The following is a 27,224-nucleotide window of genomic DNA, read 5'->3' on the forward strand; positions in this document are numbered from 1 at the left end:
AACAGCGGCCTCTCTGTGAGAGAGGAGAACATCAGTGACACATGCACTCATCACCAAAAACTTGGCAGTGGATCCTAGCAGAGCTCACACCACCATGACTCAGTCTCTACACTGCTTCTTTTGGGGCTCCAAGCTTTAGGAGAACAATGCTGGCACCCCTTGAAGAAGCTGTCCTTACACACAATGCTGACCAGGAAAAGCGCCGATTCCATGGGATAAGATGGAACAAAACAGATGCAGACATCATCACTGCATAACTCCTGACCAAAAAAGAAAATAAAAATCAGAGCTTCCTGCTTGCAGCAACTGGTCCAAACTGCCAGACACGCCACCACGTGCAGAGCCAGCAAAAGGAAAACCACCAGCAGCTTCCGTCAACTGGACTTTTCAGAACTGGACATCCATCATCAGCTGACTCATGACCACAACACCACTTGGACCATAAAGCAGCTCCAGACAACTTCCACTGTGCTGGTTATTTAAATCCTCCACAAAGCAGCTCATGATGTTGGTGTAAATGGGCACGAGCCAGACACCACAGTCACACACATCATCTTCACCACTCTGGCAGCACCATGAACTAACCACACACAATCTCTATCCCCTGCTAAGTTCTTCCTTCTGGAAGCAGAGATACACTGCTCCACTACTCAGTCCTACTCTGCTGGGAAGGATGTCTTCTCTGCAACACAATATGAGTTTCATTAATTGTTCCAGAGGATCCAAAGCACAAAATGTACCAATAAAATGTGTTCTGGTTGTCAGTGTGCACTTCCCTCCCACAGGAGAGGCATCTCTAATACTCAATTAAATACAACTTATAAAAATAAAGTTTGGAACCCCTTGAACTTTCTGTCTATGAAATGACAAGTGACATAAATCATCTCATCTCACAGTCCAGTGGCACCAGCCCCACTCGGTTCCAGGATATTCAGCAAAAAGACAGTAAGAGGGAAATACCTAAAGTGCAAGATACCAACAAGGATTCTGTTTAAAAAAATGTCATTTTTATACCCTGTAACAAAAGATGCATCTGTAACTCAAAAGGTTCTGGACTCCACGGACTGGAGTTAAAAGAATCAAAAGGCAAGAAGAGGGAGAAACGGAATCTGGTTTTGTTAAGATTCATTTCCCTTCCAGTACAAATACTAATACTTTACTAATATTGTCCCCTTTGGCTCAGTGTTCCCTTCTTGTGATGTCTACCTGTCAGGCTTTTTGGGTGCTGCTGGTGGTTATGGGGTTTCTTGGGGTTGTTTTGTTGGTTTTTCAAAGAGAACAAACAGATAAAATTCAGAGTTTCCCTTAGGGTCAAAGTCAGCCATGTGGTTCCAACTATGCATGTTTGCTGTTTTAATTGCTGATGTTCAAGGAATGAAAAGGTCACATCACTCCAGTAAGAGAAGTTTCACAAGATTCTGAAACTAGGATTCTGAAACAGGCATCTAAAATGCAGGCCTACCTTGCTGTACCAGTTGAGGCACGGCTGGACCACATCTGGATCATCAATGCCATTTAGTTCAACATACCAGATACTAAAATTGAAGCTAGGTCCCCACGATAAGAGTGGAACTGGAGAAGAAAGGAAAAGGAGAAAAACTATGCATAAACATCAAACAATCACTACTGCAACAGAATTATTTTAAAGTTTACACAAAATTCAGTGTTTCTGACTTAAGTTCTAGCTCATTTAACTTAGCTTAGGAAAATTACCAAATACATCATGTTCAAAACTGTCATTTAAAACAACCTGTGCTGAGCAACATTAACACAGCAGATCATTACAAAGCAGAAGCTTGCTTTAAGCAGAAGAGCAAAAACACTATCATTAAAAACAGCTCCAAGAGGCAACAAGCTTTGACAAGGATGGGAATCACGAGCATACTAGCGACAGTATTTGCTCCTCATAGTACATTTATTTCCCCATTTGTCAGCAACAATTATTTTCCCTAATGGTGAAGACAAGAAGCTTGGGTATTTTAAATTTTGCAAAATTAGTAACATCTGCAAGTTGTGGAGGAGCGAGGGAGGGATAACTGTCAGTTTCTAACTTAAAAACTCTATTTTTTTAAAAGCTTTATTTAATCTGTGCAGGTTTTTTTGCTGATACTATTTTATCTGACTATTGGAACAAATGGACTTGAAATACTAAAAGACCCATGAAACACAGTACAGCCTCTCACCTATGGCTTCTCTACCACTCTGGGTTAATATCTGTGGCCTTGCACTGATTTTGTGGTTACTCTGCAGGTTAAGACCTGGTTCTGCTTTTTGAAGCAACTCCAAGCCCCAGAAAACTTGTGTGTGAACTCTGACTCATTAAAACTGCAGTGAAATTGAGTGGTTTCATTTCAAATACTTTTGTTTCCTTTTTATTTGACTGTAACTGATAAACAGGAAAAGACAGTATTGAAGTTGAATGAGCAGTTACCAGCAACAGCAAGGAGTCCACCACCTCCTCCCTTCCATTATTTTTGCTACTAAAAAATTGCCTGTTGAAACAGGCACCATGAAATACCACTGAGGTTAACCTGCTGAACTCACGTTTTTCTGACCTACTCCTTGAGGAAATAAAAACCCCAAACTCATCATAAAGCTGCTCTTGAGCTCTTACAGGTTATAAAGTATATATAACTCAAACAAGCCACATCTATGATTGTCTGCAATGTGTTTGGGCACAAGGCACATGTTCAAACACATGATTTTCTAAGTTTTAGAGGGTGTATTTACAAACCTATTGCTAAAGATGCACAGTAACTTCTGGGAACAATCAAGATCCAAAGAGACTTTGTATATGACTCCTAAATTATTTTAATATCCCTAAGAAGGTACTTTCTATTTTACAGCTCTCAAAGCATCTTTTCAAACAGTTTTTTTTTTCAACTGGATTATTAAGCACACAGCATGATGCTTTCAGAGCAGTTCCTTGTAGGTATATGTTTGTGGAGAGAAGAGAGAAGTGAGGTGGTCAGAAAAACCAAGAGTCACCTGTCTCCCATCCACATTCCACATTCTCTGCCCAGGAAATTTCCCTCTTGCTGACCTTCATCCCCTGCAGAAGCTGAGTGCTGCCAATACAGTAACTTAACACCATAAAACATGACTGCTGCTAAATTCAAGTTGGGTCCCGGATATCCTACCCATTACTGCAGCAGTCTGGCAAAATACCACATCTAAGGGTAGCAGCTTTGGTCTGTCCTCAGACCTGAACACACAGACCAGACCAAAATGAGGTTAAATTTGGTATTTGGTCAGCTATAAACATCAAAGTCTATCCAACAGCTCACTGAACTGAAACGTTCAACTAAACCACAGACCACCTGAAATGGGCCAAGAGCATACATTTGCTGATGGTAAACCCAAGGCCAACTTCCAAACTGAAGTATTATCACCTTCTCTATCCACCTCTATTTCTTTTCAGCAATTCTCAAAAGTTCTATGAGTTCAGGAAACAAATAACAATTCACTCTCCTCTCTTTGATGCTAACTACAACCCCTAAGAAGTTATTGGGATGTACACAGGAATCTGGGGCAGCTCCCACCACAAGAAAAAGCAAAGCTATCAAATTACTGACATTTGTCCTCCCCACAGTTAACTCAGAGCTTCCAACAGCCTTTTTTACCAAAAGGAAAAAACAAAACACCAGAAATGGTGATTTTTAACAGCAAGATTTTCATGGTGCAATCATCTTTTCTAAGGAAAGCACATTAAGGTGTACAGAGAGGGGAAGGAAAACACTTTCCCAGAACTGCACAGGCAGAGAAAACTGAACCTGACTCCATAGGAGCAGGAAAAGAAACAAAGCTGAAGTTTGAGACTGAAATCTAATTTCTGTTCCAGTTAGGCAAGTTGAAGTGTTCTGCTAGATCACCTCCACATTTTTGAACTTCTTTCCTGACTCCCAGGAGACACCTCTCACCCTTTCTTCTGCCCTCTCTTTTTTGAGGCCTCCATAGGAGTGCTCAGATCTTCAGAAAAATCTCCTTTTAGAGCACCCACAATCTGACTTATACCTGGAAAGAGGAGGCACTAAGTGCAGCACAGAAGCATTTTTTTCTGCACACCTTTGAGATGGAAATGTACTACAATCAAAGATGCTGAAGGCCTAAAGATATATAATTCCTCCACTTTTTATCAAAAAAACACCTCACTATGTTTTTCCTGCAGGCACCACAGCAATCCATCCTGAAATGTGCAACTGTTCAGAACAGTTGAATTGTCACTCCACAGTGAGAGGGGCTCAGCAGAGGAAAAATAATTTTAAAAAAAAAATCAATATTCTTCTGAGAAACAGAAGGTATTTGAATCACTTAAACACCTCTTAATCCATACATGGATAATTTTAGGGAATACTTCTCAATAATAGCTATGCCTAGACAAGGACTGCAACTCTATAGAAGAGAAGCTATAGCAAAGGTATTAAACACAATTTTAAATACCTCTCTCAAGCTAATTTCTGTGTCCCTCATCTACAGGCAGACATACAAACAGGTACACTTGCAAAATGAAGAAAATAGCCATTAAAAAAGTATCCCTCATTTTTGTTCTATCAAAGCCTAAAAATCTTGAAGTCTAGTTACCAAATCCCATACTAGCAACAAACTGCAATGAGAATTACACCTGGTATTTTTCAAGTTCTTTCATGGCAATCAGTCTTTACACCTTCTGCTTTCAAGGACACAGCACAGAAAAATCTCTGCTTGGAGGAATCATGAGAACAGAGCCAGAAACAAAGCTCACAGACATGAAAAAGATTATTCTTCGATATTTTGTCCTGATAAATACCTTCTTCTCTCTCTCCAGTTCTTTAATGAGGAACTACATGAAATGTAAAAATTACCTGTCAAGTAAGTTAAAAAGCCTGCACAACTGAGCATTTCAGTGCTCAGGAACTGCAGTTGAAGTAATTACACTAACAGAAGTGTAAGGCTTTTCTTGACCAAAGCAGAGAGGTTATTCTTTCTGCGTTTTATGAGCCTGAAAATTCCTCTGCTATGTGAGCAATGGAGGCTGGAGCAGGAACTTTCCCCTCTCCTGGATCTGCCCATGGCTTCTCCTGCCCCATGCCCCCATATACACCCCACTGCTGTGCTGCTGACAGTGCTGTTGTAGGTCCCTGTGCTGACCTGTGGAACCCTAAAGCCCATTCCTGATGCAAGTGCTGTGAACCCCCAAACCTCACTGATAGCGGGATTTCGCCGTGTCAGTCCCCGAGAGTCCAAAAGGGCAGATTTTGGCCTTGTTTCCTGGCACTGTTACAAGGAACACAGCATGGTGCTTGAAATTTTGAGTTACTTTGGCTAGCAGCTTGGAAATTTTAACAAACTCAAAACATTTTCAAGCTGTGAATCTGAAAAATAACAGAATTTCGTAACAGTGTTTTGCAGTTGTTTCGCAGCAAAAAATGCTCTCACAACTTCATCAACAAAATGACACCAGCCATCAACCAGAGGCTTTCATGGCTTTAGGTGAAAAGACCATTTCCAGTTCTGTCTTAGCATAGGAATTTTTTCATGACAGACAGCTTCAGGAAATGAAAAGCTACAGATAAAGGAAATCTCATCTCAAACCGTAACCAGTGGAAGTGGCAGCTCAATGCAAACCTAATATTAATGCAGATAATAATGTTTATTCATGGAATGGTTTGGGTTGCAAGGCAACTGAAAGAGCATCCAACTTCATCCCCCTGACGTGGGCAAGGACACCTTCCACTATCCCAGGTTGCTCCAAGCCCTGTCCAACCTGGCCTTGGACACTTCCAGGGATCCAGGAACAGCCACAGCTCCTCTGGGCACCCTGTGCCAGGGCCTCTCCATCCTCACAATCAGGAATTTCCTCATAATATCTAATCTAAATCTACCCTCCTTCAGATAAGGGTGTTTCCTCTTGTCCTATCACTACATGCCCTTGAGAAAAGTGTTACATGAAGATCCCATCCCAAGAAAACAAAGTACTGATGTAATTTCAGAGGAAAACGTCCTGGTAATGGGAACTAATCAGCATTTCACTTTCATAACAAGTTTCAACTCACGGCTACACTTCATTTCATCAGAACACACTTTCCTGGAATACAATTTACACATCCAAAGAAGCAGCCAGAAATCTTTCCATTGGCCCCTTTAGCCCTCCAGAACTACTTGCTAGTTTTTAGCCACTGAAAAATAACATTTTCCAAAAACTTAATGTTGGAAGCTTCTGAATAAAAATAAAAAATAAAGCTTTTAAAAATTCATTTAACTTCCCTGATGTAGTCAACCTTTAACTTGATTCCTCTGCTACTCTTGAGGTTTCCTAAAGCCAAGCCCTACAGTTGCTTCCAAAAGTAGCAGCCAGAAACCAGCCCAGTGAACAACCAAATCCTCTGCTTCTCTAAGAACAGGAAACCCCACAAATGATTACTGGATTCCCAGCCTGAAGCTTTCAGTTCCTGACAAACATGAGGAGATTCAGAAAGAACACACTGGGCAAAGGCCTCAGAGGGGAGCCCCTGCACAGCCACTATCATCAGAGTCTTGGCAAAGGAATTACCCAACACATCAAAACACTCCTAAATTCATGTAAATTAGCCAACAGGATCTCATCTCATTTTTCAGCAACTACCTCCTTGCTCTATTTTTAACCTTAAACAGCTAGTTTAATCCCAGTCATTCTTGTACTATCTCAGTAGGTAGGAAGGGAAAGATAAATTTACTGAGCAAGCTGAAAGGCTCCAAATCCTTGGATTAAATCCAACAACTGTAAGGCTCTTGTTCTCTCGGGCCTGCAGAAAGCAAGGAAGAGATATCCTCACCTGCTCCCACCACACATCCCAGAACCTGGCCTTGGGGAGCACCCCCCAACCCTGCCCCAGCCAAAGCAGACACCAGGGGCACAACCCCTCCCTGCTCCTGGGTGTCATCCTTAGCCAGAGGTGAGTGAGACACTGTGATAAGAGCAGCAGGGAGAGAACAAGGGAGGCTTCTGCTGTTGCTTTACGTGTTGCAACCGTGTTTGAGAATGAAACTTTTCAAGCTTTTGCAGACTTGAGGGCTGTCAATATGGAAACTTGTACTGCTTTTTAGCTTAGTTATTTATTTAAAGCTCTATACAGCAATTCATAGGAGGACAGTAAGCAGCTTCTCCCGCAATTAGTTGACTCAACAGCTGTATTTCTGAAAATTGCTCTATTTTGCTTTCACTCCCCAGGATCTAAATTATGAAGCTACTATTTCTTATTAACAGGACTTCACTGTGTTCCAATCTAACCAGCCTAAAAGATGATGAAATGGAACAGCTATTGTAGATACTGTGCCTGAGTACAATGAAGTCACAAGTGCCAAGACAGGCACGAGTATCAGAAGAGATTATTTTCTACTCAGAATGCTGAAAAAATGCATTTACCTATCTTAATGAATCGACAGGGGAACATCTGTTCATCAATTTTATGCTTCAAGGTGAATGTTTCTTTGTTATAATCATTCTTTAAGCCACTGTGGGAAAAAATAAATAAGGTTACTAAATCTTACCTTATATTTAAGGACTAGCTAATAAATGCAATCTAGGTCACGCCTGAAACACGCAGCTTGTTTCACACCACTCTGAATCATCAGTACACGTGCTGGACCGAGGCCTGGGCTGCTCTCCACCTACCTGTGCCTCCCTGGGAGGCAGCACTGGGATTTTGGGAGGGAATTGGCTTTGAATCAGTGCTGCTCCTCTGCACCTGGAACCCTGAGACTTCAGCTCCTGATGTGCTGAACTGCACTCTTCCATTCTCAAGAGGGGATGGATCAGATCTCAAAATTATCACCCTGACAAAGTGCTTTGTGATTCATTTATGGGCATTGCTTTCTAAAAATATCAAATATTTAGTATAATTTATCAGAAATCTTACATCCATTTTTACTGAAAATACAAGTGCAGGTCCCAAAATGAGGATTTTCATTAAACTTCAGCAGAAGTGAAACAACATTAAATGCCAATAATTATTGCGATACTAAAAGACTTTTCCCCCCACAGTTGTAACAGCAATAAAGGCAAATTTCAAGACAGATCTATCTAAAGAGGGCAAAAGCGTGGGAAGGGCTGTAAATAGATTCTATATAGTCTTGAATGATTCTTGCAACATAGAATTTCCCATGTTTGTCTGTGGCTACTCTGCTTGACTACAGATGATGTACCCCTAGAGATGGACTTCTCTTCTGTAGGGCCCCCAAAATACACCAGTTCTTACTAAGCTTTTTTCTTGTACTCCTGGATTTTAACTCTCATTTCCCTTTCTCAAACAGCACACTCCTTAAAAGGCTCTCACAAATTTACATTAGCAACTAATCAGAAGTTCTGGATAACCTGAACAGCCAAAAGGCTCTTTTTTTAGTCCCTATGAGTACAATTCTATGAAATCCAGCTAAACAAAGGAAAATGCAGGTTTCCATTTGCCTAATTGATTTATTTACCCATCTGGAAAAGGCAGATCAGCTGACTAGTTCAGATCTTAAGGCTTCAATAAGGGTTTTGGCATGGGGAGGTTACTTGGGCTTTTAAAAGTTACTTCAAAGTCCCCTACACCTGGGGAATCATTTCTTCCACGCCTCAAGCACATGGAAGGAAGGAACTGCAATCCAGCAACGCTGCACCCAGCACTCAGCTCTTCCAAATCCCCAAGAGCTCGCTCTCCACACACCCTCTGTGGTTAGAGCAGGATAAGGAAGGCTCCTGGAGCGAGCGTTGGGATTGCTGCTCTCTGACCTGATCACAAACACGAGGGCAGCCAATGGCAGGGTCACAGCCACAGCTCTGCCCCACGGCTGGCCACGTGTCTGCTGGGGAACCAAGGGGGAAGTAAATTTTGGTCCAGCCTTTATGATTCCCAGAGCTGATGGAATCACGTCTTACCTGGATAAGAGGTCTGTCATATTCTCCTCATTCATCCCACCAAAGACTTTAAACTTCTTTAAATTGCAGACATGTGTTTTTTCGTATTTGCCAAATGTGATGCTCTGGACTATGGCAGGTCTTTCAAGCTTCAGAATCAAATACTGTGGAAGAGAAAACAGTGAGTTTGAATATTAAAGCCAAGGCTGCAAAACACACTAAGGGAAAAACATTACAGCCTCCAAATACTCAGTTTACAAAGCCAGAGAATGAAAGTGAAGCTGAAACCTCCCCATTATGGTACTTTTTCATTGGTCCTGGAATGAAGGAAAGGTTTTTTAAAAATACTATTTTAAAATCAGTTTACCTAGGAAAAAAATTTGGTTGAACTACTTATGCCAAGCAATTCTATTCAGAGCTCACATACATTTCTTTAAGTTGGACTCAAGACTTCCTGAAATCTGGCAAATAGGATCAAACTACAGAGAGTGAAGATTCAAACGCCCACTACAGCTTGAAATGAAACCTAAACTGAATACACAATTAGATAAATACAGTATGTTCCACATGCTAAGAGAACATCAAATTACTTTTCCTCTCTGGGCTGATGCTGTTCAACCACTGAACACAAAGTTTGGTGTGTGGCAAACACAGGAACCAACTGCTTATTAACCATCCCAAATAAAACTGAGCCACTTAATTACAGAAAAGGAGCTTTACATGGAAAATGATGAAAATGTTCTCCCTTGTGAACATTTGCTTTCCTCTCACACTGGGTGGACACAATCTGTGTATGAGCAGTCAGATTATTTATACTCAGGCCACAGCTACCAGCTTCACCAGCACTGCTGGAGGAAGAGATCTGTTCCCAGGGAAAAGCAGGAGCAGGGAAGCACTTGCACCATTCATCAGACACCACCAAGTACCTTCCCCTACCAAACAGCTCTTGGGAGAATCTGGAGACACCTTGGTTTTTTTCACCTTGAAGAATACATGAAGTTTTGTATCTGAAAACAATGTATTTCACTCTTTTCCCTGATTTCTCAGAAATAAGCAGTGCACCACAGAGGCAAAGCACAGAATGACAATTACTCATGGTGCTGGATTTTGTTACAAAGCCCTGTCATCAGGGCTCCAGCTCAAGCAGATCAGCACGTTGTAGGACACCTCCCACCGCAGGCTCTGCTGGTGGCCCTGTCCTCCAAGCAGCAGCACTGCCAAGCCAGGCTTGATGCCTGACTTTTGGTCTTTCATCAGCATCAAGCAGAGATGTTTGCATCAGTGTGGCTGCTTTCTGCAGATCCTGAGTAGTATCTCCTATGCTAAATATCTTAGGAGAGTATCTACTATCCTAGACAACTCCATCAGCAGGGCAATCTTACCCTACAAAGGTAACTTTTCAGAGAGCAGCAGAAAAAACTTGCTCATCCATTTAGTTCTCAATCTTTTTTTTTTCTTTTTCTCTCAGCCCTATAAAGCAAATAATTCTCAGTCTAGGAGCAGTACTGATATTGCACTGGAGAGCACCAGGATAAAGGTTTGACCTCAATGGCTGGTTCCTACTACACTTACAAAAAGCTTAGATTCACAGAAATACTTGTACATAGAGCAGTTACAGATAAGGATGCAGACTGGATAGCTACTAATAGCAGACTTGATAGGCACTAATAGCAGACTTGATGTCAAAGATGCTTCCAGCATCTCAAGTTTTTTCAAAATTAAGAAAATAAACCAGTAGCAGCCACTGTGAGGGTACAACAGAAGAACACTTTAGTGCTTTTCCAAATACTTTTTAAACACTTTTGTGAAGAACACCATTCATCTAAATGTCAGAATCTGCCATTTATGGAAGCCATGCTGTTGTCTCAAAGTACTTCCCAAACTTCAAGGAAAAAACCCCACTGAAATTCTATAGAGAAAACTGATTTTCTAAAGAGAAGAAAGGAAAGGATGAGCAAAAGGACGGTCCTTTAATGAGCAAGGCAGCACTTGATACATGGCACAGCCTGCTGCCAAAATTCCCATACAGAACAGACAGTACACAATGTCTAAGAACTCCTCCTACACCATCATATCTTCGCTGCAGATTTCTCCCAAAGCTGGAAAAGCGAAGCCAGCACTACCAGCAATTGCAATTCTTAATCCTGCTGGAATCCCACACCTAATGCCTGGGCCATGAACACATACTTTCTCAAGCACCACACAAGATTTGCAAAAACTTGGCACAAACGTCATCCTGCATTATTCAATTCTTACCCTAAATTAAAGGAGAGAAAACCAGGACTGCAGTTAAATCCTTTATGCCTGGAAGGGAACGAGGCACAGCAATTACTCCACATGGCCAGCAGTGATTTCTTAACCCTACAGATAGGGAGGGAACTCTGCTGCCCTCCTTCCCACGTCCACACATCCCACCACCTGCTGAGTCATGCAGACTTATAGAAAATAGAAGCACAAAAGCTAAACTCCACCTTTTTTTGTGAATTATCTGCTGATTGACATGGAAACAAAGGACAGATCTGCTATAAAACCCTGTACCTAGATATGTGTTTTTCTGGTTTATAATGTATATACACACACATCAAACTGAAAGACTTTGAAACTAAAAGATATATTTAGATTAGCTATTAGGAATAAATTCTTTACTGTCAGGGTGATGAGACCCTGTGAATTCCCCATCCCAGGAAGGTCCAAGGCCAGACTGGACAGGACTTGGAGCAACCTGGTCTAGTGGAAGGTATCCCTGCCCATGGCAGGGGGCTTGGAATGAGTTGTTTAAGGACCCTTCTAACACAAACTATGCTGTAATTCCATGATATATGTAAAAACACAGAGATGTACTTTTTGGGTTTCTATACAAATACACACCACTGCCACTGTGTGGGTACCAGCTATGAACCTCACTGATCCTGAAAAAACACACTGCCTCAAGAGCTGCTAACAGCTGGCTGCATGGATATTTTTGGACTGCTACCAGGATTTTAGCTGTGACAGACTATTCTCTGTAGCTCTAAAAGATGTGACAGAAGTGTCTGTAGGATCAAGTGATTTATTCAACCTGGAAAGAGAACAAGTCTATGAGATTTCAGGCAAATACATCAAGATATTTGACACTTTTTCCATTTTATTGCTGTGAGTAACATCAGTACATTTAATGTCCACGTATTCATGCAGTATTCCAAAAATCCAAATTATAACTGAAGTGTTTGTCCATTAGAACATGGCACACAGACACTAACTGGCATGACTGAGCAGAAACCTCAGCCCAGTTGTTAGGAGTCAGATCACAACACTAACCAAAAAAATGCTATAAAGCACTAGAGGAGGAAAACTTCTGGCTTCTGATTCAACATATCTGTAAGCAAACATGCACAAAGAGCAGAGCAAGTCACACATGGCACTTCAGCACCCCAACAGCTGCTTACAGTGCACCCCCCAAAAAAGCAAGTCCAGCCTTGTCACACTTGGAGCTGCAGCAAATTCCAAACTTTTTCAAAGCTCTGGTCTGTGCTACTATTTAATGACAACCATATGCAGGCTGCTGCATCACACAACAGAGTGTAAATTTTATTAATGTACTTTAAATTAATTCCTGATACAATCTACACAGCAGCATGGAAATCAGAGGAAAACTGGTCTTCAGATGCAAAACTGAAACCAACTGTCTGGACAATGCCACTAACTTTATGCATATGATCTTCAACTGTTCAAAATTCACAATTCCACAAGACTGGAATTACCTGTACAGGGACCAGGTGACAGTCACCATTCCTAAAGGTGTCTAAGAAACAAGTGGATGTGGCATTTAACAGGTGATGATTGGTAAAGGGTTGGACTCCAATCACAGAGGTCTACTCCAACCTAATTGATTCTGTGACCAAATATGCTGAACTAGATTCCAAACTGCACTACACAAGTTGCCTGTACAATTGGAGTCACACAATCTTTTACCAATTTCTTTCTCTTCAACCAGTTCTGTTCAAGCATATGTTTTGATTAGGGGAACAGTGAAACTTGCATTGCATGTAAAAATAAAACCCACACAATAACAAAATAACAAGGGATCCCCTTGTCCACAACACAAACATCTTGACTGCTCTTGCAATTAAGTTGGTGGCTAAATAAAAATCTATGCTCTTGTTCTACATGTTATTAATCAAGCCACTCATGGGAATTAAGTGCTCTGCACAGTCTTCCACATTAGACCATCACTGGAATCATCAGAATGAGCCTTTCTGACAGGGCCATGGTCTTCAGCATCACCAGCCTCATTGCTTCACACTTCCAATGTAAGCCGAGAACAGCAATAAAAATAGAACCATCAGCCCTCTCCTGCCTGAATAGGTTACTACATAACAGGTTTGTTATTAAATATACAATTTCTGGGTCATCTATTTCAAGACTCAAGAAAGATATCTAGTTTAATAAACAGAAAAACAGCTGTCAGATGTATTTCCTTTCACTGGCACTCATTCATAACCAACTGGTGGCTTTCGTGGCCACGGGAATTATTTAACTCTACCATACCCATGAAGCCAGGCAAACCCTTTACTAAATATAGTCACGTGGCAGCACTTCAAGTGCCTACACTTCCACTTTCATTTTCTTTCTCCTTTTAAAAAGGTTTGCTATGGACCTTAGCACATTTACTGCATTTTCATTGAGTTTCTGAACACATCTTGATGGTTTTGCCTGTGTTCTTCTGATTCGTGCTCTGAAAGAAAAGGTGCCTGGAAAGGTTTTGTTTCAGTCAACGAGGGAAGGGAATAAACCAATGTTTAGGGACTCACTCATATTTTTACCCTTAAGCCAGCACAGCATCATCACCTCAGCAGGGAATTGCTAAAGCCTGGCATTAAGGTGAGGCACTGAGAAGACAAACATGAGCGATCAGGGCTGCAGAGCTTATTAAAATATCTCACATTGAGCACGCTGGACATCAGTTCTTGTGCTGTGCCTAAGCCCTGGTTTCAGCTAATAAAGCTGGAACAAGGAGAGCTTTATTTCCCTGAGTTTTAGTTTGCTTCCTGTCCAGACCATAATGGCCACCCACACACTCAAGCAAGTGCGTCACTGCACGAGTGACCAGTTTTTAAATGGAGAGCTGCCAACACAGCACCTATGAAATGCTTTCCAGCTATATTTCCAATAGGATCCATGATGTTTACTCCAGAGATTAAAAGTCATTTGTATAAATCAACATTTATTTGGAATATGAACTATTCAACTTGATTTTTTCCCAAATTCTCTCCTCACCACACTTATAATTCAGTCATCCACTGTTTCAACTCAAGTTTTCCAAGCTAAGATTCTGCTGTAACAACTTCAGCCACTGGGAAAAGAACAAGGAAGCAAAACACCTATATAAATGTTTTTCCTGCATTTAATTTGGCAGTCTTTCAATGGACAAGGTGCAAGAACTATTTCAATCAAAATGCAACCAAATCTGGAGTCTTTCATCTGTCAAATATGAGACAACACAAATGGGAACTGCTTCTGTATGCACAGAAATAACAAAAACTTCACTCTTTGCACACAGGACTCTTCTGCAGATTTTCCCCACTTCCTCTTTCCAGCTGATTTTTCAACAGAGAAATTAAATCATAAAAAATGCTTAACATGAATAATTAAACACTCAGATTAGAAACATGAGAATTAGCTGCAGTATATAGTACTTTATATAGCATAAAGGCGCTGCAAATACATCATCTCTCTTACTCAGTGCTAAAGATTGGATTTGCTGAACACATGAGCAACTACACAGTACTTTATATTCTTATTATTAGATACAAAGATTCAAGCAACAGGATACAGCAACATGGTCTTTTCCAGCCAGACAGCTACATTTTCTGTTAGTTTTGTCTTTAAGTAAGAGAATAAAACTCCAATACTGTCTTGCTAATCTCAGTTGCCACATGAGAACTTTTTTTTTTTTTTTTTTGCAAGCCAGGCCTTAATTCTGGATACCTAATGTATGTCTTGGTATGTGACACAGAGGTAGACAATGCCAGTGTTAATTCATCTCTCTCCTACCAAGAAGTTTGGGCTAAATGCCTTGCTTAGCATGCAGAGCAGTGCCCAACTCCCCACGTTTGGAGTCAAGTCATTCTGCAATAGTATCTCCATTCAGGTCACGACTCGTACACATGAAATTTTTGGAAGACATCTCTTTAACAAGCTCATGTGGTTTGTACAGAAGTCTGCCACTCTAATTAATCCCTGCTTAATCTACATGTCTGAGTATAACCTGCATCACTCCTTGTCAGCCTTAAGTATAAAGTGGGAATATTCTAAAGCATCCACTTACAGGAGGTGTGTTTCCATTCCAGAATCAGATTTTTAAAAGGACTGAATATTCAGGATGGCTCAGAAAATGCAAGAGTGAATTTAAGCGACAAATAAGAACACATCTCAGATGAAAAACCCAGTCCAAAGACACACCATGAACCAACTTTGCCTTGGGAACAAAAGCACCCCAAGAAAAACATGTGCTTCCTGCATAAAAGAAGGTAAAGGATGGCACAGGCTGGGATACAATCCATGCTCAATACTCATTACCCTGCAATCCATAGTTCCTAGATAGACTAAACTGCTTCAGGCTATGGATTAAAATCCTACATTGTTTATCAAAATATAAATAAGTAAAATAATCAAATTCAAAGAGCAGTAGATGCACAGAGGCATCAAGAGGATCAATATCAGTCTTCACAATTAGATTTAAGGAATACAAAGGATACCTTTCCTTCTCCTCTAAAAATCCCAAAAACCTAATTTTACAGACACAATGACACAAGAGGATTGATCAGAAAATCCAGGTGAAAGCTCTTCAGTGGCAGCAGATGACCTGCTGCTCTAGGGAGCCACCACTGCAGACTCTGGACCTTTAACACAACTCCAAGACAAAGCAGCAAGATTTACCTGGAGAAAGATCCTGTGAGATTTCACTCATGAGGAATACTTGGATTAAATAAATAGATAAGCAGAACTTTGCATGAGAGGGACACAGTGCAAGTCACTCTGCTGTGTATCAGTGCTTTAAACAAAGAATTGAAAACAAGCAGCATAAGAGACACAGAAGCTGATCAAACATGCCAGAGTAATAAGGTACAGCTCTAACACAGAGAGAAGGATAACATTCACTGGAGGAAAAAAAAAGTGGAAAAGAATATTCTGGATAATCTAACAACCTTAATAATAGCGAGAAAGCAAATTAGATGCTAAAATCAATACAAATCTTATTTTAATAAGGTGCTTAAGCAGCAGAAGAGGTGACATTTGGGTCTCTAACCAGAGGCCACATTGCTGAACGTGCTATAAGGAGAAACAAATACCAGCTCCTCAGATCTGGGATTCAAGGCCAAGAACCTACAACAGCCTCCAGTAGTGCTGACAAAGGGGGACCTGCACGCCTCATTAGCAGCTTAATCTCACCATAAGGTTTGATTATTTCCAGCACGACCATGACTGCCAAGGAGGAAACCTGAAACTTCCCCCGCAATGAAGCACTTCTAGAAGGATCACAAATTGCTGGAAATGTAAATATCTCATGTACCAACAACCTGCATTTTACTCAGAGAAGGAAGCCTATAAATATGTTGATGTCAATAGCAGCAGCCCACATTTAAAATAAAAACCCAGCCTACATTACATAGAGCAGCACAGATTCAGGAGCTTACCTGGGGAGGATAATTGCTTTCTGAAGACCATCTTGAGGACTGATCATTTGGTCTATCCACCAAGATATTCCTAAGAAACAAGAAGCCAAAAGTCATTTAAGTAACAGCTGCATATTTTACATCTCCAATAAATTGTTGTACATTCAGACCAGTAGCATTCTCATGCAATTACCTAAATCATTAGGTACAGACTCAGGTTCTCCTCCTTTTTTATTAAAGATTTTCTAAATTGCTATTTTACAGGACCCATCAAAATACGCCTTCCAGCTTTGTGGTTGTGAAACAGAGCTCCAAGTTGCGAAATTAAAAAAAAAAAATTGTGACATAAATGTAAAACAGATGAATTTACATAGGCTTAAGTCTGTAATGAAGTGGAAAAAAATGGGCTTATACACCTCAGTAGGGTAAGAACTTTTCAATAAGGTTAAAATGATGAGCAGTTGGAGGGTTAGTGAGCCAAAAACCCTCCTTTAGTAGACAGGCAATACTGGAAGGGAGAGAAAGGGCTGCTAACCCACTTAAGCTTTCCCGGAGCACAGAAAGATGACCACCAGAGCCATGCCAAATTTTAACAAGTATTTTTCACGAGCTACAAGCCCAGAACAACATACAAAAAAGTAGAAGTTCAACTCTTCAACCAGCAAAATTTACTTGCTTTCTTCACTTTGAAACAGTACAATACTTAGGTATTTAATAAATTCAAAATAGTTATTTTTTGGCTAAAATGAAAAGAGATTCATCATGACAGTGACATGACACATCTGCTTTCTCTTCTATAACCATGCAATAAAGCTCACATCCCAGATTAAACTAAAAAAAACAAACCTAAAAATCCCTAAAATATATATAATTATTGGCAAGGTGACAATGCACCACCTGCTGGACAGGGCTTGTGAGCTCCACCACTTCCAACAAACGAACTCGTCAGCTCATAAAACTTATGTAAAAAGAAGGAAACAGTCATCAAAAGGCTTCTGCCATCTCCATCTGCTGTGTAGGAGGAAAAGAACACGAGCATCTGGATTACTACAAAGGGCTGGAGGAAAAAGCACTCCAATGAAAGCTCCAAAGGGAAAGAGGTTAAGTCAGAGGTTGAGCATTACCAGACAGAAATCAGCTGGCTCTTTCCACACTGGGCAGCCCAAAATCACTGCAGTAGCAACGGTATCCAGGCAGTCCCATGATGGGACAAGGGACAGCCAGGAGCCACACCAGGGTGGCCTCTTAAATCTGAACACTTTTGAGAGCTGGCCAAGTGGCTGTGTCTATCCACAGGCTTGGAGAACACCTCCAGATTTTCACACAGTGCAGGAATAAAACCGAAGTTCTCCCTCCCTTTAGCTGATTCCCATCATAGCACAGCATTTATTAACACAGCGCCAACCCAGGTCTGTGGCTGCTTTATTCAGCCATCCCCACTTGGGAAAATGCAATGGAACAGCACTGCCCTCTGCTCCAACCCCATCAAACATAAAAACATGGCTCTACATAATTCAACATCCAGCTAACAACATCATCTGCACTGCAAAGAGGCTCAATTACAAGAGAAAACCTGGCCCTGGCTTTAATAACAACTGGGACAAAACAAACTGATCTAAGCAAAGGGAAGAATTTGGGAACTGAGACACAAATTTCTAATAAAAGCTGTTAGTCTGAAAGCTAAGTCCCCATTAGAAACCACAAGACACTTCTCTTGAGAAGAGTCACCTGCAGTCTCCTGTACCATGCCACAGGCAAGACATGGTATTTAATAAATTCTTGACAGCTCTTAGCATCTGGAGAGAAAAAAAATGCTAAACTTAAAGATATGTATCTTATATTAAATACTTTAGGGATACAAAGGCAGATAAAACCAGATAATGCTGTATGGCTTTTCTCCTTTATGGAACTTTATCCTAATCCTGGAACACAAGAAGACAAGTTACCCTACGGAATAAATTTTATTTATGATTCCATTACATTTGTTTAAACATTAGACAATAAACTCTTCATACACTGAGCAACACTCACAGGAATTGGCACTGCTGCATGGTCAGATAATGCCCAGCTGGAAAGAGGCATTTTGTACCTGGGACAGATCCCAAATATCATATTTTTAGAAGCAGATTTGTTTGCTTCTCCAGGTCAAAGATCAGTTTTGCCACAACCAAGGAAGATTTCAATCACTACAGCTAGACGAGATAAAAACCTTCCACAGAGAGAAAAGAGACAGGCAGCTCACACAAAATAAAGGCTAAAAAGAAATGTGAAAGATAAAGATAGCAGCATCAATGGAGTTAGAAATGTTTAAAGTATGTAGGTTATTAATTAATTAAGATTGAACAAACATTGAAGACAGAAGTTCATGTGTACAAAGCTATACCATAACAGCTTAGGAAAATTTATGGACTTGGAGGAATTTGAGCACTGCAGCAGCCGTGAGGCAATAAGAAACAAACAAATGCATGTCCTAACAGCAGATGCCTTTTTCCATGTAAAGCCCTTTTTCTGGACATCACAAAACTCCTACACAGTACCCGGAGGGAGGCTTTGCAGATATGACACCTAGATTAAAATCTGAGAAACTTTAGAAGTGAAAATTCCATTAACACAACGACTTTCCATGTAATTTTCACAAGACATTAAAAAAGGTATTTGTAAGCCCTTGAGCTACCACAAGTACCAATGGTTTTACGCAAGCTTTTCCTGTGAAAAAAAGCAACCAATTAAAGGTGGTTTGAGATAACTTCTCATCAGCTGTGGGTACAAGATCGAGTCTAGCACGAATCTACAACACTGCCAAAAGGACCACCCCACCCACTCGCAAAGGATCCTCCCCCTCCCTACACCAGCAGCTATAATAAAGATTTGCATAAATAACTTCTTTTGTCAGATCAGTTCTCCAGCTCAGCTCCTACCAGCACCAGCACAAACTGGGACTAAAAGATGAGCAGCTGGATTGGGACAAGGGATTCTCACTGGAGTGAACTCCCAATCCCCCCTTCCCATTGGAAAGAATCTACTAAAAAATGAGATGACGTGATGTTGGAACTCTGGATGCTTAGAACTTTACACCCTCTTTTAGAACTTTCGACCCCTGCTTTTAGAATTTTAGCACCTCTGCTATGAAAAGCAAAGCAGGAAGGGCCATTTTATTAACATCACAAGCAATTGCAGAGGCAGCCCTGGTGTGCCTTATTTCCTAACCTGGCTGCCTGCACAGCTCCCAGCAGCTAAGCCTCACTGTAAGCATTCCCATCACTAAAGAGTGGATGGTTCCATGCAGAAAGCTCTTGGCAGAGCACGGAGCAAGTTTCTTTTCATTACCCAGGCAGACACTGGTCTCACAACTGCTGGAAGGAGATAATTTTTCCTTTTACCGATCCAGAAACGGTCATATCCTTTGTGCCAACTGTTGGCTGATCTCTGCTGGAATGACAGAGACGTCCCCATGCCTGGGAACTTCTCTGTGCAAAGAGCTCTGTGGGTTCAGGCACGACAGCCACTAAGGGAGAGCTTTCCTTTGCTCCAGTGGGAAAGGGAGAAATAAGATGACTTTGCAGAATATGCTGCAAATTAGGTTTAAGGCTGCTATAATTTGCATCTAACCTAAATATTTTCATGGAGCTGCTATTAGGGAAATCCATGAGTTTAGGAACAAGTCTTTAAGAATAAACAAATCCCAAACACTCTCTTTGCTTGGCACATTCATATGGCTCTTCAGAGAGCAGCTGTGCAGGAAAGGGCACAGGCTTTACTAAGAGGACTTGGAATTCAGACTCTCTTCTTCTAAACCACAGAGCTACCATGCCATTACACTGCAAAAAGGCACTTGGAGTGCTAGGAAAACACAGACTGCCTAGAAATGGACTAAATACTTGCTCCAGGTTTGTCCAAGTGATGATTCTTTCAGTTTTTCCTACAACCATCCCAAAAGAGATTGGGAAGAATACAGCAACTGGAATACACGGACTAGAATTTCCACTGAGTCCACTGTAAGACGTGGTGGACCAAACTATTCCAAACATGCAGAACCCTCACAGCAGCCAGCAGAAAGCATCCATGGAGATAATCCTGCCCAGCCTAGACACTGGAATGTACACACAGCCTTAACCAAGAAAAACAGGGAAAAAAAAAAACCTACTTACCACCTAAAACCCAATGGATCTGGAAAGAAATACACAAAGAAATATAGTGGTATTTTTTCTCCTGCAACTCCCATAACTCGCTACAAGCCATGCTGGTTTCAAACTACCTGGCTGCAATGTTTGAAAATCTGCATGAACCTACAGCTGCCCCCATAAAGCAAGTCCAAAAACACTTTTAAGGTTCTGCTACAGTTTCTCTCCTTCTCGCTGGAAAAGTTCTCTGCTCAGAGGGGCAGAAGGATGTAAAGACATAGAAATTCCTTGATTGAAAAACAGTAAAAACGGGAAGTTATTATGCAGATCCATTGAGGAAAAAAGTGGGACGTTTTGGGGTTGCTTTTTTACAATACAGAACTTCTTAACCTCTTGCATAGCAAAACTAAGTTTGAGTAGAACATGCACAGGAGCACAGTTTTAAATATTATAATGTCACAAGATTGGCCAACTTTCTGCTCAATTCTGCTTCAAGTGCTCACGCTGTCATCCAGTATATTATAAACCTATTCCTATAAAAATAAAATAGCTTAGTAAATACAGCATTGCAAAAATAAACTGAAGAATTTAGAAATCTTACAGAAATATATTCATCAGATCACAGCTGACTATACTGGTCAACAAATCTGGCATTACTTAGCTCTGGCCCAGAAACAGCCCAGTTAAAATCATGTTCTCAATTTTTTCAATGAAAAGTTTGCCTTTGTTTTTTAAGGTGCCTATCATCACTGTCAGACCAACCTAACTTCTTCTTAAATGCTAAATGACTCTGTCACAGACATTTCCAGTAAAGCAAGATAGGAAGTATTTTTTATCACTCCCCCCATCTAGTTAAGACTTTAAAACAAGACTTTTTTGATTCATCAGTTCTTCCTGGAGACATGACAGGAATTAAATAGTAACAATAGTGACTAAAACTGCAGCAGTGTAGTGCACGAAGTTGCAGAATCACTTGGGGTTGGGAAAGCCCTAAGATCACCAAGCCCAACCATTAAACCAGCACTGCCAAGGCCACCACTAAACCACGTCCCAGGTGCCACATCCTCGTGTCTTTAAAATCCCTCCAGGAATGGTGACTCCACCACAGCTCTGGGCAGCTGAGCCAGGGCTGGACAACCCTTTTGGTGAAGAATACCTTCCTGATATCCCATCTAACCATCCCCTAGGTCATTTCCAAATTATCAGAGCCCGATAAATAACTTCTATTCCAGTGACACTCAACAACCCTAAATCACAGATTAAACTTTTGACTGTATCACTGAGAGATTCAAATCCTTGGTGGCAAGAGCTCCCAGCTCCAGGCTGGGAATATCAGTATTAGCGCAGAGGAAAAACAAACAGGAGAAAAAATAAAGTCAGGCTTATTTACTTAAGTTGGTACCCACAGTAACTTCACGCATCACAGATGATTACCAGCCTAATTGTCCCAACATTCAGGGATTATAGTTTAGAAGCAATTTCACTGCTAAGTGATGCTGAGAATCTTCTACGCTTGAAAAATTACCAAGGTTCATTCTCTCTCTGCACTACCTTTGGGTTTAAATTTAAGAGTTGTTAGATCACTAAAACAGATCTTTTCTATGTAGTTTGATTAATGTCTGGTTTTTTATAAGAAAAAGAGTAAGAATAACTTAAAATGCCAGTGATATTAGTGACCTCAGTGATTATAAAATCATCTGATGCAGTTTTTTTTTACTCATTTCATACCCTGTGTTCACTGGTACATATTATTACCTGTACACATATTATACATGTCCACTTGTACATATCATTATCCTCAATAAGGACATTTGAGCACACGAGGATATTTGAATTCCTGCCTTTTAACCAAGCTTAGGTAAGATACCAGAAGACTCCCTGAGTAGAAATAAATCCCTGGTTTAATAAAAAGACCAAGAATAGCATGAATTCTACCCTCCAAGACTCAAGGATAAAGATGAAGAGATTACACTCTTCAGTTGACTGAATTTGTAGCCAAGAGATAAAATACTGGAGTAAAATCCTCCAGAGTTTAAAACATCACCACCCACAACCACTGGACAGCAAGTTTTCATTTTGAGAAAATCTCCTGTCCAGCTTGAAAATTGTTTGGATCATGTGTGAACATAGGGATTTCTACAGCCAGCAATCAGCACAAAAACTTGGACTTTCCAAATCTTCCACAGTTCTGCTGGAGCAGCCCACTTCAGCACTGCTCACTTCTCATTTCCAAAAGCATTTTTTTGGGACAGGACAGACCCTTTTTAAGTAGATTAGAGGAAAGCAATGTCTAGCACACATCTATGTGAATTCCCTGTGCTATATTTTGGAAGCATCACAACCCCAGTAGAGTATTTCTGCTTAACTAATGCACATATGGAAAAACTTAGCAAAGGCCAGGAAGCAGATCAAGGCCTTCCACGATTTCACAACAGTGCAAGGATGCTCTTATATTCCACAATATCTGTAATAATTCCACTCAGGGGAAGCCACAAAACCAGACTGAGTGATGATATATAAAGATATACATTGCTAATGTAAGCCATAAACACATCTTTAATACTCATCAGCACTGTAACCTCACACCCAGTAAAAGTTCACCCAAAAAACTGATGCCTGTAAAAGAATTTAAAGCAGACTATGTTCAACAAAACAGACTGAAGCGCCCTCATGCCCAAAGTGATGTCAGGTTTGGAAATTTTTCCACCAAAACTCTATGGAAAATATGTCCTGGTTCCAGGTGGGAAAACTTTCACAGCTTTCCTTTCAAAATTAAGCTTTTCTCACTGACAGTGCAACTCAGGGAATGCAGAAGACAAAATAGTGATCTGGGAAGATAAGGAAGTATCAGCCTGTTAAGTGCTGGTTATGTGGAGAAACACAGCACAGGTCAAACATTTAACCCTGGATTGCATTAGGGAATAATTCCTTATTTTGGATCAATATACATAATTCATGCTAAAGGATACAGAAGTTCCCAGGCCAAAATTACTTTCATATTTGGCAGTTTCCAAATCCTGTAGCAGAAACGAGGATTTTTAGAAGACAAAATTGAAACTTAGCAATAGTGCACTGTCACATCAGAGTGGAGTGGGAAGCCATTCATCAATTCCTTATTCACGGGTCAATTTACCTAACCCAAATTTTTACCTCCAATTTAACATTCTGTGTTAAGAGCATCTCTTTACTAATAAAACTTTAAAGTGCAGAACAGGCTGGGAAATTGCTGTTTAAATATAATTACCATACCAGCCAAATGCTGTTTAAACTACGTACCAACAGAAAAGGATTCCAGAAAAACACAGGTCATGTCCTAAAGAGAGTTTCAATGTTTTTTCAGGCACCTTCCCAGAGCCTGAGCATGACATTATGAACACAGCCAGTCTCAGGAGGAAAGGCAGGGAAGACCAAGGAAAACACCACCAAATTCAAACTGACCAGAGCAGTTTTTCTCCATGATGAAGATCCTGTCCTTTTCCAGGAACAGTAGAAGGTGCCAGCAAAGGAAGAGCAAGTGCAGCCTGCTCCTGCAGTTCAAATTCAGACGTGCAGACTGCTGTCCTCAACTTAAATAGATGGTTGTGCTTCTTGATTTAAATTGATTCAGGAAATAATTTCTCAAGGATTATGCACAGTGAGTTGGAAGTAATGACTGAAATAGCAACTACCTAAAGCAACAAAGCACTCTACACCTTCAGGGTTCCTCTTCCCCTTCCAGTAACTGGTGTATTATGGAATTCAAACCCAGTGAACTTAAAGCTCACTCTTCCCACAAAATTCAACAGGCAAAAAAAGCAAAATTACATCTGGGTTTACAAGTTTATATTAACATGCAATAAAGTCAAACACTGGCTTGCTTTGGAACAAGTCACCATCTATGTAAGTGATGGAATCCATGCTACCCACACTGCTTAATCTCAGAAAAAAAATCAGGTCAGATCACAAAATCAGTGGGGGTGATAAACCTGACCATTCTACCAGCAATCTGATAAAAACATAATGAACATACAGAATTAAAAACCATATTCTTTGCCATGAAAAAAAAAAAAAAAAGATCAAGCAGACTGTACATGATGCCTGAGCAATAACATTTATCCCAAGGAAAACTCTGCTTTAATAACTAGTTAGTCTTTAAACCAGTAATTAGTAATTAAAGGTTGGAAAACTTTTATTAAACTCACAAGCTATACAGCCACATATACAGCAAATTACCCACAATCTCATGATGTTAACACCTCCCATGAAAATTTTACATTCTTAATATTCTGTAAAATGCCATCCCAGAATAGGCTGAACATCAGAGCACTGCAGGTTCTGCCAGGTTGGGCACACCAGGGAACCTGAGCAATTAGCATTTCACCTTCCTCCTTCTGCCAGTGAATAAACCTGTCTAATCTCTCAAATAATGTCTATATTTTAACTGGAGCCTGAAAAGGTTTCCCCTGATACTACAGCACTTGTGCATTTACCTGGGCAACAAGAGATATCATAACTCAAAATCCCTCATAACTACATAATTTTGTGGTTTTTCTCACTCCCTCCACCTCTGACATTTTTCTTTCTCACTAATTAACTTTATCAGACACCAAAGAAGTATTTTATAGTTATGTATTCAATCTGAAGGTAACTTTATTATTTTCTACAGAAATATTTTTCTAAGTACTGAATTTCAGCACTCACAGAAGAATTCTAGGCTACAGAAGTGATGTAAATGAGAGGAAAAATGCCTGTCAGAACATGAGGTTGTCTAGAAACATCCAGCAAGTCCACACAAACAAGCAGAGGGGAAAAAATATTTTCCACTGGCCACTGAAAAGGACAAAAAGCAGAATTGAGAGCATTTCTGTACACAGGGGCTCAGTTGAGAGGAAGGGAGTGGGGCAGCTCACTGGTTAGCCAGGGTTTGCATCCCCTGCTCATTTTAAGAAATGTTGGAAGTGTTGATCAATATTGAAAGTATCAGCAGTTACAGAGCCAGCCCCTGTGCCTGCTCACCTTCCCCTATGTAAAGGCAAAGCAATTACAACAAGGAAAGTGAACTGGCTACGTCAAAATACTGAAGTAAAGCTGCAAATGCTGACAACTTAAGCTGAAAAAAGTACATTAATGGTTATTATTAGTGAAAAAACCTCCAAAGTCACAGTTCCACAACTCTTCCACCATTTGGACCTGGTTTAGACAGCTTTAAAGTGCTTAGACCTCAGCAGAAGGCATCCTCGCCTTGTAAAGGGAACAGAGCTTGGGCTCAGGGAACATAATATTAAAAATAAATCTTTTCATTAGTCATGAATACTCTCAGCTTGAACAGGAGATTCTTCAAGAGCTGGATGCATCTACAAGGAGATTTATGAACCTCTATGGTACAGATCTGAGTCATCACTTTCATGTGGTTGGAGGAGAAACTGAGAACCACATTTCACTGGCCACAAACATATGTTTTTTCCTGTTACAAAAATCTCAGCGAGCACAGGAGCTGGAATTCAGCTTATTTTTCCCTTGGGGCTTTTTGTTTGTTTGTTTAGGTCTGTTGTTTTTTAATCCTTATGGACTTTACCCCATAAAGTCTGCTGCATGTGTTCTCTTCACCTTCTTGATAAGGTTTTGCAAGATTTGAAAACATTAGAGTACACTTCTTTCAGAGTGTACATTTTAGTCTACAGCACTACATTTTAGTGCTGAACACTACACCAGTACATTTTAGTCTGGCCAGGAACTTGCTGTTACATCCTCATGCCTAGAAAGAAAACATAAGATTTGCATTCTCACTTTAAAGGCCTATGAGTCACTCATATTTTACTTACAAAGTATCTTTCACTAAGTTTTCTTCCCCTAGTTTGATGGAAATACTGAAAAGTGATGAAAAAATAAAATTGAGTATATTTGAACAAATCAACTAGATCCTTCCTAGGAAGGGGACAACAGAGTTATTCAGCTTTCAGCATATGACACCACTCAAGGCACCAAACTGGAAAAGACTGGAATTCTCTGAACAACTAAAGTTGACCATTAAATAGATAAAAGTGAGTTGCAGTGAAAAAGTGACACCAACTAAGAGGTTGTTAATGGTATTTAATTATCAGCTAAGAAACCAATCTTAATTTATATTCTTAATAACAACCTCAGCACAAGAAATAAACAAAACACTAATTAAAAATCCTGGAGTCAAACACAGGAAATATACTGATCTTCCTCTACAGAGATTCCATACAGGAAAACTTGAAGAACTGAAAATTTGAGCAACAGAAGCAGGATGAATGTTCCTCACTAAAGTATGTGAATAGAGGAACACAGCAAAAAGCTCTTGTTGGTCTCTGAAGTGGGATTTCAGCCATATAAAACAGTGACCGAAGGACCTGAGTGCACTACCAAACACAGAATGCCATCAGTCATGAGGCTGATGCAGCCACTAGAACCCACAGCCCCAGGATGCAGTAATCTGGCAATAAAAGGGGTACAAAGCTGCCATCACACAGAGTACAGCACTTCACCTCTCATTCACCTCAGGAGGAAGTTCAAACTGGAGCAGGTACAAAAACAAGCCACTAAAAAAGTCAGGGTATGAAGTGCTTTTCTCAGTGTGCAGGAAGTGCTTCT

General features: G+C 40.4%; 1 protein-coding gene across 4 annotated transcripts in view; it reads right to left on the bottom strand.

Annotated features, from left to right (window-relative positions):
- The window catches only part of MKLN1 (muskelin 1), a 105,052-nt gene that overhangs the window by 74,286 nt on the left and 3,542 nt on the right, over window positions 1-27,224 (bottom strand). For 2 of the 4 annotated variants that reach the window (XM_064421672.1, XM_064421671.1), the window contains exons 2-5: window positions 16,531-16,600; window positions 8,876-9,018; window positions 7,382-7,470; window positions 1,463-1,572 (exon numbers count right to left, since the gene is read on the bottom strand). In XM_064421672.1, coding sequence (XP_064277742.1) covers window positions 1,463-1,572; window positions 7,382-7,470; window positions 8,876-9,018; window positions 16,531-16,600 — 412 coding nt within the window. Of the gene's footprint in view, window positions 1-1,462; window positions 1,573-7,381; window positions 7,471-8,875; window positions 9,019-16,530; window positions 16,601-27,224 lie in introns of those variants that run through there. The other 2 variants (XM_064421676.1, XM_064421677.1) reach the window with 1 other exon arrangement.

The sequence above is a fragment of the Passer domesticus genome, chromosome 5 (genome assembly GCF_036417665.1).
Source record: "Passer domesticus isolate bPasDom1 chromosome 5, bPasDom1.hap1, whole genome shotgun sequence".
In the NCBI taxonomy this organism is placed as follows: domain Eukaryota; kingdom Metazoa; phylum Chordata; class Aves; order Passeriformes; family Passeridae; genus Passer; species Passer domesticus.